We start from the raw sequence: 20,951 nt of genomic DNA on the forward strand, positions 1-20,951 counted from the left end.
CTTAGCGGTAAAGAAGAGCAGTGCTCACTCTATTATTTATCTAAATTTTCAAATAAAAAACGTTGTCGTCAATGAAAATTTGCTATCTCAATTAATATAAAAACAACCAAATTTTAAATTATTTTACAAGCATAATCCCAAACATACCAAATTAAATTTGGTAAGTGAAATAATCATTACTTCATTATTATTTACAAACAGATTATTAATAAACTAACTATTAACTATTTATTATTATTATTTTTTATTTTTTACTACTATTTACTGATTATTTAAATCACATTCAAACATATGCATACTCTAACAAATACGTATGAATATATAGCGAACATAATTGTATGGCATAAGGCTATGCCGATCGAGGGATCCATCGTTGCCATGTAGCAAATTAGCCTTGGACGATAAAGGATGCGAACTTGTTCACCAAATCAACGGCATTTTCAGAATCTGGCTTCATAAGATGGAAAACATGATCCTCTCCGTGATGCTCCACAACCTCCCCACTCCCACCCCACCCGCTCTTCTTCAATTCCTCGTAATAGGATCCGCCTATGCCTCTTCAATGGTCATTTTCAGTAAAAAATATCAGCATCCTCTCGCACCCCAGCCTACTCAGTTCCTCTGCGGGCGGTTTCAGTCTCGGATCCTCCAACCCACCACTCGTTGGGAACATATACAACCACATCTCATCATCCTCCATGCCACCAAAAAACGGGTGCACCAAAATCGCCCCAATAACCTTCAAGCCCGGTAGCCCTATAGATCCGACCCGAACGACCAGCGTGTGAGTAATGTCCCCTCCCCCACTATCTCCACCGACAAAAACCCGGTTAAGATCTGCATGTTCATTCAACCATGGCTCCGGCCCGTTTCCATTCGCATGAGATGCGATCCATTGGAGCCCCGCCCACGAGTCCTCATAACAAGCGGGTGGGGGCCGCTACGGGAAAAGCCCATACTCAACCGAGACGGTGATGGCATTGGCTTTAGCAGCCAAGGAGGCGACGTGCTTGTGTGGTACATCGGAGAGAAGGCGGACTCGAAGCAGAAGGCACCGCCATGGATGTAGAAGAGTACCGGAAGTTTCCGAGTAGTGTCAATGATCCGGGGTAGGAATATCCGGGCGGATACGGGAGGTTTATTTGAAATAACTACGTCCTTGGATTGGACCCCTGTAGTTGGGTCGTTGAAGGGTGGGATTTTATGCGTCGGGATGAATTTTTCGATCCGACCATCTCTGTGTACCCGGAAGAAACGAAATTCATGGGTTATTTCATTGCCAACCGACTCCATTTGAAGGAAGAGGATGACAAAGATTTATACACTTCTCTCAATGGGAGAGGTTGGCTTTGTTAATGCTTGTGGGCAGAATGAAGAGAAGGAAGGGCATTTATAAGATGGAATGAAAATTAAATAGAAATATACTAACCCGCACAAATAAACTAGATTTACGTTACTTTCCTATAATTTTTCTTAAATTTTAACTAAAAATAACACTTTTTATAATTTTTTCTTAAATTTGACTCATTTAAAAAAAAAAATTCTATATTTTATTTTATTTTATCATTTCTCTATTCTATTAGAATGATTTATTTTATTTTATTTCTATATCTTTAACTATTTTTTATAAAATATATATAAAAATTAATTTAGAAAATAAATAGTAACTCTTCAGTTAATGTTTATATTCTCAATTTATATTTTAAAATAGGAAACCGATAAAGTGCTATTTTATTTAGAAGTGAAGTTAATTATCTAAAATTTATATATTTCAAGATTGGATTTGAGTGTTGAGAAATATTATAAATAATAGTAAAAAAAATATGTAAAAAATAATAATAGAATATTAAATAGTAGTAAAAAATAATAAATAATAAATAAAAAGTAAAAATAAAATAATAAATAAAAAAAAAATATATATCATGTTGAAAAATATTAAGAATACCCAGCCTAAAAGTACAGAGAACAGATGGGAATGCTCTTCAAACCTCACGCTTCACAGTGAAGCGAATGTGACACTCGTGGTGGCACGCGTCACTTTCACTGTACTTCAACTTTATACGTCTTTCTTCTGCTTTATGAGATTTGCCTAAAATCATGTCTGAAAAAAAGCATCCAAGCAAATTACAAAAAAAGTACCGTGCCAAGCGGGAAAATGAAAGAAATGACCACGTTTTTTAATGAGAATTCTATTCACGTCACACGCATGCAACTTCGGATAACACCTGCAACACATGATTAAGTACATGAATATAAAAGAATAAAATCTCTGTATACAAGACATGCAAACTCGGATTATACAATTTATACCCAAGTTTAAGTACGTGAGGAGGTATATAAGCGAATCCTTTAAGCAAAATAGAAACCGACAGATCTATGTGTAGTGCGTTTGGTTGTTGAGAAAATGAAAGGAGGTGAAAGGTAATCGACAGATCTCTATTTGTGTTTGGTTGTTAAGAAAATGAAAGGAAAATAGTGAATTTGCAACTTGTTCTCTATTTGGTGGTTGAGAAGATAAAATAAATTGCAAAGAAAAATGACTAAAATGAAGGGGGAATAGAGAAACAATGTGTACCTATCGGCAAGGAATGGGAGCGACAGAGACGAAGTCGGCAGTTTGTTGGGACTGGCTGGCCGTTGAATGACATCTGCTATTTGCTGGGGATTGGGACACTGGTTTCCAATGTTGGCAAGGAAGGGGGAGGGGGGCGTGGGGGAGAAGAGGGGAGGGAGAAGAAAATGTTCAATGGACGTGGGAGTGCTGCGTCAGCTTGTGTGATCCTTTCATATTTATAACAATCATCTTTAAAATATAAGTCACTGTTTTTCAATATGAATAATTGAGACCTCCCACATCTTTCAAATCGCCTTTGGAGTTAGGTAGTGGCAAACCCATGTTGGTCATTGTCTCTCAAAAAATTTTAAAATTTCAAAGTTCATCTAAATTTTATTTATAATTTTGTTATGTACAAACGGGACGTGCAAGCGTGAGGTAAACAGAAAGGACAAAAACCATTAAAAAAAAAAAAGCCAAAGAAGGAAAAAAAGATCATTATAAAGCTGAAGTAGACATTCATCGTTCTCTTTCTTCTTCCATTTTTTCTTTGGAAAAGTCTAAATGCAGTCCCTGAACCGAGGCTTGGCTGCGCACACCTGACGTGGATGAAACGATTCGTTCCATTTAAAGCCAAATAGACAAAACGAAAACGGCAAAATGCATCAGACATTTCCTTCTCCCCAGACAAAAACTTTTCCCCTTCATCCCCATCCCCATCTCTGTTACCCCCTTCCCCAATGCACGATTTCTGTTACCCCCTTCATCCCCATCCCCAACACATCTCTGTTGCTCCCTTCAATACGAAAATCGTTCCCTTCCTCGCAACCTCCTGAGCTCTATCCCCTTACTGAGTTTCGTTCCTCTCCGTCCTAGTGAGCCCTAATTTCATCCCCTTCGTGCAATCGTCCCCTTCCAACAGAGGTTTGTGCTCTCAAGGTGCAATCGTACCCTTCCCCTTCATCCCCATCCCCATCTCTGTTACCCCCTTCCCCAACGCACGATTTCTGTTACCCCCTTCATCCCCATCCCCAACACATCTCTGTTGCTCCCTTCAATACGAAAATCATTCCCTTCCTCGCAACCTCCTGAACTCTATCCCCTTACTGAGTTTCGTTTCTCTCCGTCCTAGTGAGCCCTAATTTCATCCCCTTCGTGCAATCGTCCCCTTCCAACAGAGGTTTGTGCTCTTAAGGTGCAATCGTACCCTTCTTGAAGTTTTTTGTATTTTCTTGTTGACGATAAAAATGCACTATCTGTGTTGGGTTCTGAAATTTGAAGGATTATTTACATTTTTTCTTTTAATGCAATATTTGTTGGGTTATGAAATTTGAGATATTGTATGTGTGTATTTTTATTTTTTATTTTTAATAATGAAGTTCTCTTCAATATTTGTTTGGGTTCTGAAATATATGTTCATGAAGTTATTTGTATTTTCCTGTTGACGATAAAAATGCACTCTGTGTTGGGTTCTGAAATGCACTCTATGTTGGATAAAAATGCAGTCTGTGTTGGGTTCTGAAATGCACTCTATGTTGGATAAAAATGCACTTTGTATTTGCACTCCCTGTTGACGATAAAAATGCACTCCGTGTTGGATAAAAGTGCACTTTGTATTTGCACTCCCTGTTAACGATAAAAATTCACTCTGTGTTGGATAAAAATGTACTTTGTATTTGCATTTTTTCTTTTAATGCAATATTTGTTGGGTTATGAAATTTGAGGTATTGTATGTGTGTATTTTTATTTTTTACTTTTAATAATGAAGTTCTCTTCAATATCTGTTTGGGTTCTGAAATTGAAGTTACTTAAGTGTTGCTTCTTGAATTTCCTTTTGTTGCAATTGTGCCTCTATACTGCATCTTCTATTTTTTAGATGCTGTTTATACTAAAAAACTTACATAAACATATATGGAATTTGTAAAACTTATTATGTTGAGGTTCTTGGTTGGTTACTCTATCTCATTTGTATTTAAGTGTTAACGAAGTGGCTATTTTGGAGTTGCAAATATGATGTTGAAGAGTCTACTCTTACTTCCGGAAACAAAGCGTGTTTACATCTACTGTTTTATTTCTATTGCCTTTTGATGCACTGTTTTACGTCTTTTTTTCTTGTCACTGAAAGCTAACCATTTTGATGTAGAACTCGAAAACAGAGAGATTGAAGTCACTAGGAGAGAGAATGAAGTCCAACATGCTTTAGCAGAGATCCATAAAGCGAATGAAGAGATCCATAAAGCAAAGGAAGAGATCCAAAAAGCAAATGAGGACATCCAAAAAAAAGTGTTGGATCTTCTTAATGAACGGGAAGAGCTTCAAAGTCAAGTGATAGAGATTAATCATGCACGCATGCTACTTGTAGCATTGCTGGTAGGCCTTGTGTTTTCTTCCCCTTTCTCCATCGACTTATCCACCAAAATGGACCTACCTCTATGTAAACATTCAGCTAATTCAAGATCAGAAATTAATTTGACAATCCTTACACTTCTTTAATCATGTACAGTGATTGAAAATTCACCTCTACAGCAACTATAACATGGAATGATTAATATCTCGGCTTGTACAATGGGAAAAAGTGAAAAACAAGCTCATGGCATAAAAATAAAATAAAAATTAGATTATTAATAGCCCTACATTCAGGAGTCTTGTTTGGAGCTCCTACGAACTGCCTTGGCATCGAATTTTTTTTTATTTCACTCATATTATTATCTCATAATATTTCTAGAGGAAACGAAAGTGCATATAGAGGTTTTGTATCTTTTTCTTTATTGAGAAAAGAGAGAAAGCGGTTCACTATTTGTCTTCTAAACGTTTTGACCCAGACCATGCAGCACTGATGGCAATGGAAATGATCACTGAGGTGTTTATTCAAACATCTTCTCTGCGTCTCATTTTTTCTCTTTAATAATCCCTCATTACTGATCAAATAATTATCAAACATATGGGGATTATTCCAGACCAGATTAAATAAATATATATACCTGCAACTACTAGAGGTTCTCAATGTCGTTCACGTTTCTGAAGGAGATGGTAGGCCTCGTAAACAAGAAATTGAAAACAGGTAAATGGGAGATGGTGTGTGAATGGTCTGGATTTCCACCATCGTAAAAAAATAAAAATAAAAAAATTATTATTAATAAAGAGTGAGACAAGAGTGAGACCATATGATTTACAACAACTCAATGTAGATAGATCTTCCGTTCGCTGGGGGGCAGAGGTCTTTTTCTCGAAGTTACCGGCTGGGTGTTGGTGGAGTTGAGAAAAACACTGTGCTGGTAGTGGAGGAGATGAGCCTGACGCAATTGGTGGAGACGACGAAAATATTTGGCTCACGCGGAGTCGATGACAGCGGCAAAATCTTTCAGTTTTGAATTTCTTAACTCTTCGTTTAACACAAAAATCATTTATTTGGAAGGAGGTTAATTTGGTCATTCGATTAAGCTGATATGGACAAAAGGACAAAATGAGGAGTGCACGGGGACTGCATTCACAGACTGTACCTAGCACATCTCTTTTTCTTTTATCATCTCTCTTTTATTTCCTTGTTTTTTTCCTGGGATATGACTTTTTTGGATGAGTTCTTCTTTTTCTTCTTTGCACATGATCCATATACTACTTTTAGGCATTTGGAGCTCAATGCAAGGTTTGTTACCCGTGATTCCCATCCTAAAATATCCTATCTTTTTGTTAGATAGTTGTGGAAGATTTGGAAATACTAGAAATGTTTGAACAAAATGAAAAAATTTATTTCCTCATTTATCTGATTTGGTGTCTGCTATGTGCCTAATTTGCTTTTTTCTTATGATAAATTTGCAGCTTAGTGGAGATTATAGATTTCATACTTGAATGAAGAGGAATCAAAAAACAAATCATTGTCATTGTGCTTGTCTTCATACCGGGAGAAATATATAACTAACAAAATCAAGCTTCAACCGTACTAAGATGATGTTATTCATTCAAAAACTGCCTACTTAACATCTCCTTTGGCAAACCTTCTAATTATAGCATGTGAATAAAACTTATGAACGTTGTTCTTCCTCCCAAAAAGAAAATAAACTCATAAAAAAAAAGCCAGAAAAAAATCTCAATGCCCAAAAGAAAGAAACTCAACAGAATTAAAAAAAGAGAGAGGGAGCAATAATAGTTACGAGGAGAATGACGTGCATTGCAAGTGAAGCATGGTAAGTCGGTTGAGATAAGTTTGATTTTTCTTTTTATTAGAAGGTGTGTCAGCTATGCGACATTTAAGGGAGGCGCTTGCAATAAGCATTTTACTTTTATTTATAATTCTATAAATATAGAGAATGGTCCAAAGTTTTGAATACTGTATCAGCTAATGCACTGAAATGAAATATTTCGATATCGGTACCGTTTCAAAATAGTCAATATATGAATAAATTATATATATAAATATATATAAATTATATTCTAAAATAATATTCTATATATGAATAAATTATATATAAATATATATTATAAATAGTCTAGTCTGAATTGAGGGTCAAAAAATAAACTCGCAGTTTGAAGAAATGAAAAAGAAAAAGAAAAAGTAAAAGCTGAAATATCGGCCGATACTGTGACGCCCTCAAATTTCGTTTAGGATTGGACGGACATTTGAAATGTCGAGACATGCAACACAAGGTTACCTGCCCCCGTTCATGACATATAAGATGCAATGTTCCTAACATGCATATAATGTGACGCCCCCAAATTCCGTTTGGGATTGGACGGACATTTGAAACGTCGAGACGTGCAACACAAGGTTACCTGCCCCCGTTTATGACATATAAGATGCAATATTCCTAACATGCATCTAACAATATGTAATATTCGCAGCGGATAAATTTTTTCTTTAGCAATACTATGCACCAAATTGAAAATATCCCAAATGCTTAAAACATACTTCATACATAAAAATCCATTGAACAACTAAGATCACAACACTAGTCCAAAATGGTTATGATCCAAAAAGTAGTAGAGATGCAACTCAATCGTACAAGTAGTAATTTACGTTAATTACTATATCAACATTTATGTCGCACTGTCACTTAGTCAACTGTGTCTAGTTGATCAGCTCCTGATTCTCCTTCAGGTCCTGTAACAAGATCTACCATTCGGGGGGAATGATAGTTGGGACTATTAAAGTGAGATTTGATTACAAATTTCAGTAAGTTAACAAAAAACTTCCACACAAGCTAATGATGCATGGATGAAAGTAAAAACATAACTGCATAATCAAATTCATAAGTAATTAAAGCATAACTTGGAGTACAACATAGCATAATTGACATAACTTAAATTGAAACATGAACTAAACTTGACTTGACATGAACTTGATCTGAAACTTGACTTAGCATGAACTTGCTTTGAAACTTGAATTAACATGAAAAATACATACTCCACAGTTGTTGTGGCCCCATATATTCTACGTGTAAATACATACTCCACAGTTGTTGTGGCCCCATATATTCTACGTGTAAATACATACTCCACAGTTATTGTGGCCCCATGTATTCTACACAAACTTGACTTAACATGAAAAATACATACTCCACAGTTGTTGTGGCCTCATATATTCTACACATCAAAATGCAGTTAAATACATACTCCACAGTTGTTGTGGCCCCATGTATTCTATACAAACTGAATGTACTCAAGATGAAACGTGATTGGAAAACGAAAGGACTAGAGCCCTGACGTAACATAACGTGATTTGAACATAACTTGAAATACATGACCAACTTGAGATAGAAATATTTCGTAACGTGGCATAACATATAACAGACAACATATTTAACATGACATACTTGTAATGTACAGTAATACATGACATAATATATTATGTAACAGATAAAAATTGATGACAGAATAAATTCTGTATAATAGATAATTACGTGATAACTTGGCATGTCATGACATATATGATAACATACATACATACACTGTAGTTCCTTTACTTAGCACAGATACACAGTAGACTGCTACTAAGTTAAAAGCTAACTTACCTCGATCTCCGCGTTTCTTATAAAACTTTAAGTGCGATCACGAGGAACTGTAATTAGTGATTCTAAAAGTTAGAACTAAATCACTAATAATTTGAAATATGAAAAATACTAACTTAAAGAGTAAAATTTTCATTTTCATTTTACTCTCTACATGTGGAAAAATGACCGTTTTACCCATAACTTAAGGATTTTGCATACTAACTCCAAAAATTTTCAAAATTTACATTTCTCATGTAAATTTTGTCCTAAACTTAAATATCAACTCAGAAAAATTTAAAACAAAACACAACTATGAAGAACACACTATGGCTGAAACATCCATAGGCCATTTCCCTTGATTTTTGTTGCAATTCCTTCCAATTTCAAAACTCATGCTTAAACTAAAATTTTGCAACAAACATCTTCCAATCCTAAGTTCAAAACCATACTTAAAACATCCAATTAGAAAAAGCTAATAATTAACATCAAACGTTTTTGTAAAAAGATCCAAGCACTTGAATCACAAGTTTTAACCTTAAATCAAAACATCTCCAAGAATTTCAAAAATCAAATCTTACTTCTAACGTATTCATAATATCATCCTAACATCAACCATGCTTTAAATCATCAAACTAAAGTCACCAAAATCACAAAATAACATTTGGAGTTTTTGGTTTTACACTTAGTCCAAAAACAGAAACTTTTTCTTCAACTAGTTTTGATAAATCTCTTGATCTATGACTTATAAATATATGATCTTCAAACCAAACCATCACATGGTTTAAAAATATGTCCTAAAACATATATAAGCTTCTAATTCAAGATTACATGGTTAGAAATTAACCAAAACATAAATTTAGCCAAGAATATCCACACTTTAGCTTATTTGAATATCTCTTTGCATAAAATTTCATATCTTTGAAACTAACATCAAATATCTTCAAAATAATAATATAACATGTATATAAGATACTTAGGATCCTCCAATAAAATTATTAAAGTCATTAGAATAGGTTTAGACCACCAAAGAGTTAAACTTTTTCAAAACAGAAACTGTTTTTCTTCTTCCAGTTTCTAAGTTTCTAAATCTAAGAAAATCTTTCATCAAAACCTTTAATCATACAAAAATCCTCAACCAATAGTCACATATACATGTTAACAATACTCCATAAAAATTTAGGACCAATATCTATCCATTAGCTTGGTCAAAAACTCCAAACTATAACATATTCTACAGTTTATCTCCCAGAATGACCTTTCTATAGTTTACACAATATTTGACTGACCAAATGATCTTCAAATGGGGCAAATAAGATATCCATGTAAACTAGACTAAAAAAGGAACAACTTATATGAATGAGACTTTATGATAAAACACTTACAAAAGCTTCGAAATGGGTGTGCAAAAGACCTCCTAAAAGCTATCCAAGAGAGAGTGTTTGATATTCTTTCAATGGAAAGTATAAATGAAGATAATTTCGTGGGGAGAGGTGACTGGAATACGAAATGACTAAAGCCCTGACGTAACATAACGTGACTTGAACATAACTTGAAATACATGACCAACTTGAGATAGAAATATTTCGTAACATGGCATAACATATAATAGACAACATATTTAACATGACATACTTGCAACAGTGAATATTACATGAATTGCCATACATGTAATAGATGGCATACTTAGTATGATGTACTTGTAATGTACAGCAATACATGACAGAATATATTATGTAACAGATAAAAATTGATGACAGAATAAATTCTGTATAACAAATAATTACGTGATGACTTGACATGGCATGACATATATTATAACACACATACATACACTGTAATTCATTTACCTAGCACACATACACAGTAGACTGCTAATAAGTTAAAAGCTAACTTACCTCGATCTCCGCGTTTCTTATAAAACTTCAAGTGCGATCACGAGGAACTGTAATTAGTGATTCTAAAAGTTAGAACTAAATCACTAATAATTTGAAATATGGAAAATACTAACTTAAAGAGTAAAATTTTCATTTTACTCTCTACATGTGGGAAAATGACCGTTTTACCCATAACTTAAGGATTTTGCATACTAACTTCAAAAGTTTCCAAAATTTACATTCCTCATGTAAATTTTGTTCTAAACTTAAATATCAACTCAGAAAAATTTAAAAAAAAACACAACTATGGAAAACACACTATGGCCGAAACATCCATAGGCCATTTCCCTTGATTTTTGTTGCAATTCCTTCCAACTTCAAAACTCATGCTTAAACCAAAATTTTGCAACAAACATCTTCCAATCCTAAGTTCAAAACCATACTTAAAACATCAATTTAGAAAAATCTAATAATCAACACCAAACTTTTTTGTAAAAAAATCCAAGCACTTGAATCACAAGTTTTGACCTTAAATCAAAACATCTCCAAGAATTTCAAAAATCAAATCTTACTTCTAACATATTTACAATATCATCCTAACATCAACCATGCTTTAAATTATCAAACTAAAGTCACCAAAATCACAAAATAACATTTGAAATTTTTGGTTTTACACTTAGTCTAAAAACAGAAACGCATTCCTTAACTAGTTTTGATGAATCTCTTGATCAATGGCTTAAGAATGTGAAATCTTCGAAATAAAGCATCACATGGTTTAATGATGTGTCTTAAATAGGATCCAACCATCAAACTTAAAATCACATAGCTAGAAAAAAAAAATAAACATGGATCTAATCCAAAAACATCAAATCTTAGGCCTAACCGAAATCCTCTTGCATAGAAAAATCATATATTTGAAACTAATACTAAATATCTCCAAAATAACATTCTAATATGAAAATAAGAGACTTAGGATCATCATATAAAAATATCAAAGCCTTTAGAGTAAGATCAAATCTCGAAATATTCAAACTTTCTCCAAATAAAAGCTGTTTTGCCACTTCTAGTTTTCAAGTTTCTAGATCTAAGAGGATCTATCATCAAAAGCTTTATTCATGCAACAAAACCTCAATGAAAACTCTTAAACACATGCTAAGAACACTCCATAAAATTTTCGGACCAAGATATGTCCATTAGATTGGTCAAAAATTCCAAAACATAACATACTCTCCAGATTCATGCCCAGAATGACCTTTCCATGGTTAAAAATACTTTTGACTAACTAAATGACCATGGAATGATACGAAAAATACATATATGAAAACTAGACTCAAAGAGGAACAACTTTTATGAATGAGTCATCGTGTAAAAATACTTACAAATGGTTGAAAATCTTCACGCAAGAAGACCCATAAATCTATCCGAGAGCTCTTTTGCGTTTCTCTCTAAGAATGGGATGAAGAAATTATTAAAGTGAAGTAAAAGTGTCTTGCACGACTCAAGACTTCTGTAGGGGGATTATTTGGACCTTAATGATCATTGAGTGGAGGTATACATGTGACATGAAGTGAAGGATAGTGGGGGGCAAAGGACAAAAGCTATGGGGCATGGTGCTTGATGGGGTGGGTTCCTCCATACTATTGAGTGCAACTTGTGGCAATGAATGATCTGCCAAGTGGGGGAGGAAACTTCTCCAAGAAGCCTTGCCAAAGTGGCCAAATTCGTGAGCCTTAGTGGGTCTCAATATGGTTGATCAGATGAAAAAGATTTTGCTTAGGTGTCATGATCTCACACCTTGATTTCCTTCACAATTTCATCTAATGGTTTCTTTTTGTGCCAAGTATCTAATACTATTAATTATGTGTGGTTAAGATCTTGCCAAGTGTCCAAATAAAATTTCGCTAACCTAATTTGGATATTACACACTGTGATTTTGAAAACACTGCGCTTAGTACGTTTACCGAAGTTACTATTCACTCCAAAAATAAACGTAATAAACTTAGTACTGAAAAATCCTAAATATTCAATTAAGCCTAGTGGTGTAGACTATAATGTATTCTGACACTTCTAACTATCTCAAATAATTAAAATCGCATTTCTGGCATCAAAGTGAGTGATAACACTAACTATGTTGACAGGCTAAAACCTATGTGATTAGTCGATTCGTGAAAACTTATGGGGTCTTCATGAGATTCCTAAAGGTAATAGAAATTTCACAACTAAATTTCTAGTGGGCTATTACAGATACAGACTGAAACATGGGCCGATATGGCTGATATTTGAAGCGATACGAAAATGATTAATACCTACCGGACCAGTGGCTGGTACGGAAAATATCGACTCTACCGACCTGTACGGTACAATATTTAAAACAATGGAATGACTCACTCTCAAAAAAATTATAATCCCTATATGCTCTATAAAATCTCAATATACCTATAAATGTCTCTATCTAATTTCTTTTTTCTATAGTCTCAAACTTTTATATAATTTCTATATATTATCTATTTTGAAGAATGTAACCTCACTCAAAGTAATTTAAACAAAGTTTAGAAAAAATAATAAACTTACTAATATGGATTTCAAGATCTTTTGTTATACAATTATAGGCATCTTAATATAGAATCAAAAATGAAAATGTAAAAAAAAAAAAAATCATTTAAGGTTGATGATCTATGTGAAAAATAATTTATCATCTAAACTTCATTAAATAAGAAAAAAATAATAATTTAAGGTCTCAATTATATCATTATATGTTTAGTGTGACACAAAAAGATCTTGATAGTAATTTCTATAAAAAAATTATAAATATTTAATTCTAAAAATAATAATAAATAGATATTATTCCATAAAATATTATCATCATGAATTTGAAACATATAAGTTGTGTTTGTAGAATTTTATTTTCACATTTATATAATAAATTATCGAAATTTTATTTTATATATAATTTTATTTTTTTATTTCATAGTATAGAAAATGAGAAATACTTTTTACAGTCAGCAGATGCAGTCGACGTGCAGTCGGCTGTAAAAAAGTGAATTAATACGGGACCTACATGAAAAAAAAAATTATTTTTATAACTTTTTTTTATTCATGTAGGTCCCTCTGAATATAAAAAAAAAAATTTATAATTTTTTTTTATTCATTCCGTACAGCCGACTGCACCCCAATTACATTTGCCGACTGTATGTAGCAAAGCCCATAGAAAATTTGCCCTCCAAGTTCCGTTACTGTGCGTCCAGGACGCTAGTTTCTTCTACCCTAACGTGCCTTATTTATATTTTAATAATCTTATTTTATCTAATTATTATAATATTTTTTAAATTTTTATATAAAATATAATAAATAATTTAACTTTTTTAAATTATAATATAAAATCAATATTAAAAAATTAAAATAATAATATTTTATTTATTATTATTTAAAATTTCTTATTTCACTTTATTTGAAATATGTAACCAAAGGGGGCTAATATAATTCAAGGTATAAAGTGTGCAAATATAAACTGTTCAACCGAAGCCAGTGGTGTGAAGGAACATAACGTCGACCATCTCACCCACCATTGACAGACACAATAAAAGGGATTTAACATAGATAGATAAAATAAAAATAGAAACAAAAAAAACCCCTGCTGCTTCTTCTTCCAGACTTCGGATCGACTAGAGAGAGCTTATTCAATTTTTAGATGAAAATTTTCAGTTTTATTATTTGTACAGTAAGTGACAAGAGGCTGTAAAATATCCTCTTATTTATACTGAATTTTAATTTAAAATATATATTTTAATTTAAAAAATTAAACTCAATATCTCAATTTAAAAAAATTAAACTCATTTAAATAAAATCAACGAAATATTATTACTTACAACTGATTACAACTCAATCCAAACGTAACCTAATCTTGCCTTAACAGGTGTCAATTCAAAGACCAAAAAAATAAAGTAGAATAAGACACTTTTTTTAGGACACTACGATCGAGTGGATAACAATTAACACTTCATCAAATGTTACATCCCAAGTGATGATCTATCAATTCAAAGGAATATGCTACGAACATTCGTGTCAGGCCCATTTGTCTACTAGTCTTGAATTATTTTAATTTATCAACTACTAGATTAAATTGAAACTGATAATTATTAAAAATAACAATTTCTGTCTAATCTAACAAGGCAGCTGGAGGCAATCTGAGAGTGTTTAGTATTTACATCCGGTCTATTATAATTTTTTTAAAAAATTTTATTCATTTTTAAAAAACATCTTACATCACATTTTCTATTATCTGTCTATTATATTAAAATAAATCATTGGCAATGCTTTTACGTGTTTTGCCTGCTCTTCACGAAAGCTATGAAAGCTGTTGTGTGAAGTTGTGAACCTAATTAATTAGGCCCGTTCGTGTCTCGTCATTTTCCTGACATATAAACATGACATAAATGGCTTTTTCTGACGCCCAAAAAGAAAGAAAGAAGAAACTACCAACTTTGACGATGGTGAAAGTCCCAGCATTTTTTCCACCTTTGATTGGTAAACAACGAAGAATTTAAGCAAAATACAGCCAAGAAAAAGGTTCCACCGTAGAAGTCGCTCTCAGTAAAGTGGATAATTGAGTTTTATTTTTAAATAAGTAGGTAGGTAGTATTAGCATAATCCTGCTCTTATTATAATATATGACTTATGATTAGGGAAAAAAATAACGACAAAGATCCTTAGTTGATCGCAATAGTAAAGCTAATTCAACCAGGTTGAATTATTACATAGATGAGTTCGATAATCGACCAGTAATTAATGCTATATTATTACTGGTTGAAAATGAAACCAATGCCTCGGTCCTCTGTCTCTCAAGAGTCAGAGCTCGCCCTGATTGATGAGAGAAACAATCCTCTGGAGCAAAGCTTTGGCATTTTCACAAGCCGGATTCAACAAATGGAACACATGGTCCTCCCCTGCTGATTCCAACACCTTCACAACACCTCCCCACCCACTCTTCTCTAATATCTCACGGTAATACCAACCCCTATCTTTCAACATATCCTTCTCTGCAACACAAATCAGCACTTTGCCTGTCCCTAAGCTTCCCAGTTTCGGATCCGAAGCGGGGTTTATATACGGGTCATCGCTCCCACTTGTCGCCGGGTAAACGAAACGCCACAAATCATCGATTTTTGCTCTCTTCTCAGCCTCAGCTGTTTCGCTACCGACCGGTTCTTTGCCCCAGAAATATGGATGCACTAAAACAATTCCTTCAAGCTTAACACCAGCATGCAATCCTTCTGCGCCCACCCTCAATCCCATGTGGTGGGCAATATTAGCCCCAGCACTGTCCCCGGCAAGAAACACTCTTTCAAAATCAGCATGGCTTTTCAACCATTCATCGGGCCCCTTCTCATCAGCATGTGACTCGACCCATTTAAGCACAGCCCATGAATCATCATAAGCAACAGGAAGAGGATGTTCTGGGGCTCTCCTGTAGTCTACAGAGACAGCAACAACACTGGCTTCGGACACAACGGAGTTAAGGTACCTGTGGTATTGTGGAGAGAAAGCAGTTTCGATGCAAAAGCCACCACCATGGAAGTAAACAAGAACGGGAAGCCTTTTTTGGGTCTGGATGGTGGCTTTGGGGATGTAAATCCTGACAGCTACGCCCGTTTCGGGTGAGATAACGACATCTTTGGATTCAACGCCGGTTTGGGGATCAAGGGATGCGGATACGACCTCCGTGCCTATAAATCGCTCTATACGACCATCTTTGTAGATCTTAAGAAATGGGGAGTGGTCATGGGCTATTTCACTGCTGCTTACATCCATGGCAGGAGAAGACGAAGAAGCTGCAGATGCTCTGATTTGAAGACTGGACTTTCTTTTGGTTTCTGTGGTTTATGAAAGAGAAAAACCAAGATTAATATATAGCGGATCATTGGCGTAAATCACTGTAACGATACTAAAGATATTAATTTTTTTTAATATACAATTAATCTTATTGTTAGAATACAAAATATATTAAAATGACTGTATTTTTTTTTTTAATAAATAAAAGTATTACCAAGGGAGTTAGTGAGAGAGAGATTATTTTTCAATGTTCTGCGGAACGTTTAGGATAAAAGATTGCCATCTAGCTTTCAACATTCATGTCGTGTGTCAGCAGTGTCATAAATGGATTTGGTAAAACAACGAGGAGCTGTAAAAATGGTTATACACGTATTATTAATTTTTAAATAAAATACAGCTACTAGAAAAAGAAAAAATCTATACAACTTTTCAACATTTTAATATTTTTTTTTTTTTAATTTTTTAATATTTTTTTTGAATTTATTCTTTTTAAATTAATTTAATTATTTTATTTATTATTTATATATTAAATATTTAATAAAAAATAAAATAATAAAAATTAAAAAAAAAATGAAATGTTAGGATATTGGGTGGGTGAGTTGTGTAGCACAACTCACCTGAGAAAAAGTTTCAAAAAAAAAAACCGAGAAAAAGTTTCCACCGTAGAAGCCCTATCGGCAAAATGGAATTAGTAATGTCTCACTGTTCACACGTCCGTCTGATCATTGTCGGGACTCATCTAATCTTATTCTATTCAAACGGCATGCCAATGGCCAGCCTTCCGTATGCTTTTGTCATTGACGTTGAAATATTTATAATTATATGTTGGTGGATATACTATATTCTGTCAAAAATTTTTATCTATAATTATTTTTATATATTTTTTTATATACTTTACTAATATAATTAGTTAGATATTAAAAAAATTAATACAATTAATTATTTTAGTGAAGTACACATAAGATAAATAGTAACTGTATATAACATTATTAATATTCTACCATCTTATATAAATCTAGTCAAAAATGTCATAATAATAATAATTATTATTATAATATTATATATTCATATATTTTCAGAATCCTACTCTTATAATATATGATATATGATTAGGAAAAATAACAAAGAAAAACCCTCGTTGGATCGCAAAAACCAAGCTAACTCAATCTGTGCACTCCTTACATGGCATTGAGTTATTCGTTGTCCTTTTATTGTAGGCGATGTCACATAATCTGTATAGAGCAAACAGTACCACCAATGGAAGGGATGTAACGATGTTTACATCGATAATATATGCTGCGCCTAAGTTATCCCTGGAGGCCTAGCAATCAAAGCGTAGCTGGCCACAAGTAAGGGTAAGAGAAAGGAGAGTAGGGGTAAGAGAAAGAAGAACCAGGAAATGAGACCAAGGCCAGCACAGGAAGAAGGTGGGCGTGGAATGATGGGACGCCAACCTTTCGGATACAATCCTACACATACACGTACTAACAGGGTATTTAAGGATCAAATTTAAAAATAGATAGAGATCACAGCGAAACCCGCTAACTCCAACATAATGCATAGCAAGGCCTTATGTCCCTAACAAAATGCCTAAAAGGTGGCTGTACTCACCAACTTGTCATAAAAAACACTACTTAAAGAGTCACGTTGCATTAATTGTGACAGCATGGTGACCTATATAGAAGATGTGCACCCTTAACACAATCTACGAAGGACCACCTTGTCATGGAGTATAAAAGTTGAACTATAGGTTAGAATATTTTTTCTTAAGTTCTATGTGATATAAGATTTCTTCTAAGGATCAATAAATTGACTAAGGCATCAAGGTTTTCCATCAATCACGAGCCCTCATTTTTCTTGTGTTGCCGGTGATCAAGCCTAGTCTCCAGTGTGTGAAATACGTCATCAACAACCAACATTCGTCGTTATAAAAATGAATATTTATGACGAGTTATTTACAACGAAAATGACTATTTATAATAAAAATTCACAATATATTTATTTTAAAAGAACATAACTAACCTCAAATAAGCCATTTACTTTTAATGCGTCTACTTAGTCTGCCCTCACTGATATACTATCATGATATTGTTGTTATTATCCCTTGAATGAAAAGCAGTTGGGAAAATTGTTTTTCCTTGGTTTTTGTCAATCCTGTTATATAGTACGCACATACTATAATGAATCGCAGCTTTACCATTCTCTTAAAATGAAATATAGCTAGCTAACAACCCAATTACGGGTGCGTACGTATTTTGCATACAACGAATCAAGACCGCATATTATTTAGAATAAATCTATCGTGCCATTCCAATGTGATTATGTGACCATGCATACCATTGGACCGTTTATTAAAAATTTATTTATTCTTTACTTACTAATAAAGAATAATTAAAGATGTAATTTTTTGTATATTAATGTATTTTTTTTTATTTTTTAAAACGATTTAAATTTATTAAAAATATGAAAAGAAAAAAGGGCCAAAAAATAAAAATTTGCTAGCGGTAATGAAGAGTGTTGCTCGCTCTATTATTTATCTAAATTTTCAAATAAAAAACGTTGTCGTCAATGAAAATTTGCTATCTCAATTAATATAAAAAAAAACAAGTTTTAAATTATTTTACAAGCATAATCCCAAACAGACAGAATTTGGTTAGTGAAGTAATCGTTACTTCATTATTATTTATAAACAGATTATCAATAAACTAACTATTAACTATCTTTTTATTATTATTCATTATTTCTTACTACTATTTACCGATTATTTAAATCACATTCAAACATAAGCTACTCTTAACAAATACGTACGAATATATAGCTAACATAATGATATGGCATAAGGCTATGCCGAGGGATCCATCGTTGCCTTGTAGCAAATTAGCCATGGACGATAAAGGATGCAAACTTGTTCACCAAATCAATGGCATTTTCAGAATCTGGCTTCATAAGATGGAAAATATGATCCTCTCCCTGATGCTCCACAACCTCCACACTCCCACCCCACCCGCTCTTCTTCAATTCCTCGTAATAAGATCCGCCTACGCCTCTTAAATGGTCATTTTCAGCAAAAAATATCAGCATCCTCTCGCACCCCAGCCTACTCAGTTCCTCTGCGGGCGGTTTCAGTCTCGGATCCTCCAACCCACCACTCGTTGGGAACATATACAACCACATCTCATCATCCTCCATGCCACCAAAAAACGGGTGCACCAAAATCGCCCCAATAACCTTCAAGCCCGGTAGCCCTATAGATCCGACCCGAACGACCAGCGTGTGAGTAATGTTCCCTCCCCCACTATCTCCACCGACAAAAACCCGGTTAAGATCTGCATGTTCATTCAACCATGGCTCCGGCCCGTTTCCATTCGCATGAGATGCGATCCATTGGAGCCCCGCCCACGAGTCCTCATAACAAGCGGGTGGGGGCCGCTCCGGGAAAAGCCCATACTCAACCGAGACAGCGATGGCATTGGCTTTAGCAGCCAAGGAGGCGACGTGCTTGTGGTACATCGGAGAGAAGGCAGACTCGAAGCAGAAGGCACCGCCATGGATGTAGAAGAGTACCGGAAGTTTCCGAGTAGTGTCAATGATCCGGGGTAGGAATATCCGGGCGGATACAGGAAGTTTATTTGAAATAACTACGTCCTTGGATTGGACCCCTGTAGTTGGGTCGTTGAAGGGTGGGATTTTATGCGTCGGGATGAATTTTTCGATCCGACCATCTCTGTGTACCCGGAAGAAACGAAATTCATGGGTTATTTCATTGCCAACCGACTCCATTTGAAGGAAGAGGATGACAAAGATTTATACACTTCTCTCAATGGGAGAGGTTGGCTTTGTTAATGCTTGTGGGCAGAATGAAGAGAAGGAAGGGCATTTATAAGATGGAATGAAAACTAAATAGAAATATACTAACCCGAACAAATAAACTAGATTTACGTTACTTTCCTATAATTTTTCTTAAATTTTAACTAAAAATAACACTTTTTATAATTTTTTCTTAAATTTGACTCATTTAAAAAAAACCTTTTTATATTTTATTTTTTATCATTTTTCTATTCTATTAGAATGATTTTTTTAATATTTTTATTATTTTATTTCTATATCTTTAACTATTTTTTATAAAATATATACATATAAATTAATTTAGAAAATAAATAATAACTCTTCAGTTAGTGTTTATATTCTAAAATAGGATACTGATAAAGTGCCATTTTATTAATAAGTTAAGTTGATTATCTAAAATTTATATATTTTAAAATTGGATTTGGATATTAAGAAGTATAGTAAATAGTAGTTAAAAAAAAAAGTAAGTGAAGAGATGAGAATGCTCTTAAGACCTCACGCTTCACAGTGAAGAGAACGTGACACTCGTGGTGGCACGCGTCACTTTCAGTGTACTTCAACTATATACGTCTTTTTTCTGCTTTATGTGATTTGCTTAAAATCATGTCTGAAAAAAAGCATCCAAAGCAAATGACAAAAAAAAGTACCGTGCCAAGCGGTAAAAATGAAAGAAATGACCACGTTTTTTAATGAGAATTCTATACACCTCACACATGCAACTTCGGATAACACCTGCGACACATGATTAGGTACATGAATATAAAAGAATAAAATCTCTGTATACAAGACATGCAAACTCGGATTATACAATTTATACACTAGTTTAAGTACGTGAAGAGGCATACAAGCGAATCCTTTAAGCAA

General features: G+C 33.8%; 2 protein-coding genes and 1 pseudogene across 2 annotated transcripts; all 3 read right to left on the bottom strand.

Moving 5' to 3' along the window:
- Positions 1-324: 324 nt before the first annotated feature.
- LOC122310655 lies at positions 325-1,424 on the bottom strand (annotated as a pseudogene).
- Positions 1,425-15,050: 13,626 nt separating this feature from the next.
- LOC122310656 (probable carboxylesterase 12) lies at positions 15,051-16,308 on the bottom strand. Its single transcript, XM_043124745.1, has one exon. The coding sequence runs from the start codon at positions 16,218-16,220 to the stop codon at positions 15,258-15,260; it is 963 nt and encodes a 320-aa protein (XP_042980679.1). The 5' UTR covers positions 16,221-16,308; the 3' UTR covers positions 15,051-15,257.
- A 2,581-nt stretch (positions 16,309-18,889) lies between these two features.
- On the bottom strand, positions 18,890-20,188 carry LOC122310657 (2-hydroxyisoflavanone dehydratase-like). The gene has a single exon (XM_043124746.1). It carries the CDS (start codon positions 20,019-20,021, stop codon positions 19,119-19,121), a length of 903 nt encoding a protein of 300 aa, XP_042980680.1. The 5' UTR covers positions 20,022-20,188; the 3' UTR covers positions 18,890-19,118.
- Between the last annotated feature and the right edge of the window lie 763 nt (positions 20,189-20,951).

Source organism: Carya illinoinensis, chromosome 5, assembly GCF_018687715.1.
Source record: "Carya illinoinensis cultivar Pawnee chromosome 5, C.illinoinensisPawnee_v1, whole genome shotgun sequence".
NCBI classification, from domain to species: Eukaryota; Viridiplantae; Streptophyta; class Magnoliopsida; order Fagales; family Juglandaceae; genus Carya; species Carya illinoinensis.

Excerpts from the sequence above, each read along its gene's own strand:
- LOC122310656 (XM_043124745.1), bottom strand. The coding sequence starts at position 16,220 with ATGGATGTAAGCAGCAGTGAAATAGCCCATGACCACTCCCCATTTCTT.
- LOC122310657 (XM_043124746.1), bottom strand. The coding sequence starts at position 20,021 with ATGGAGTCGGTTGGCAATGAAATAACCCATGAATTTCGTTTCTTCCGG.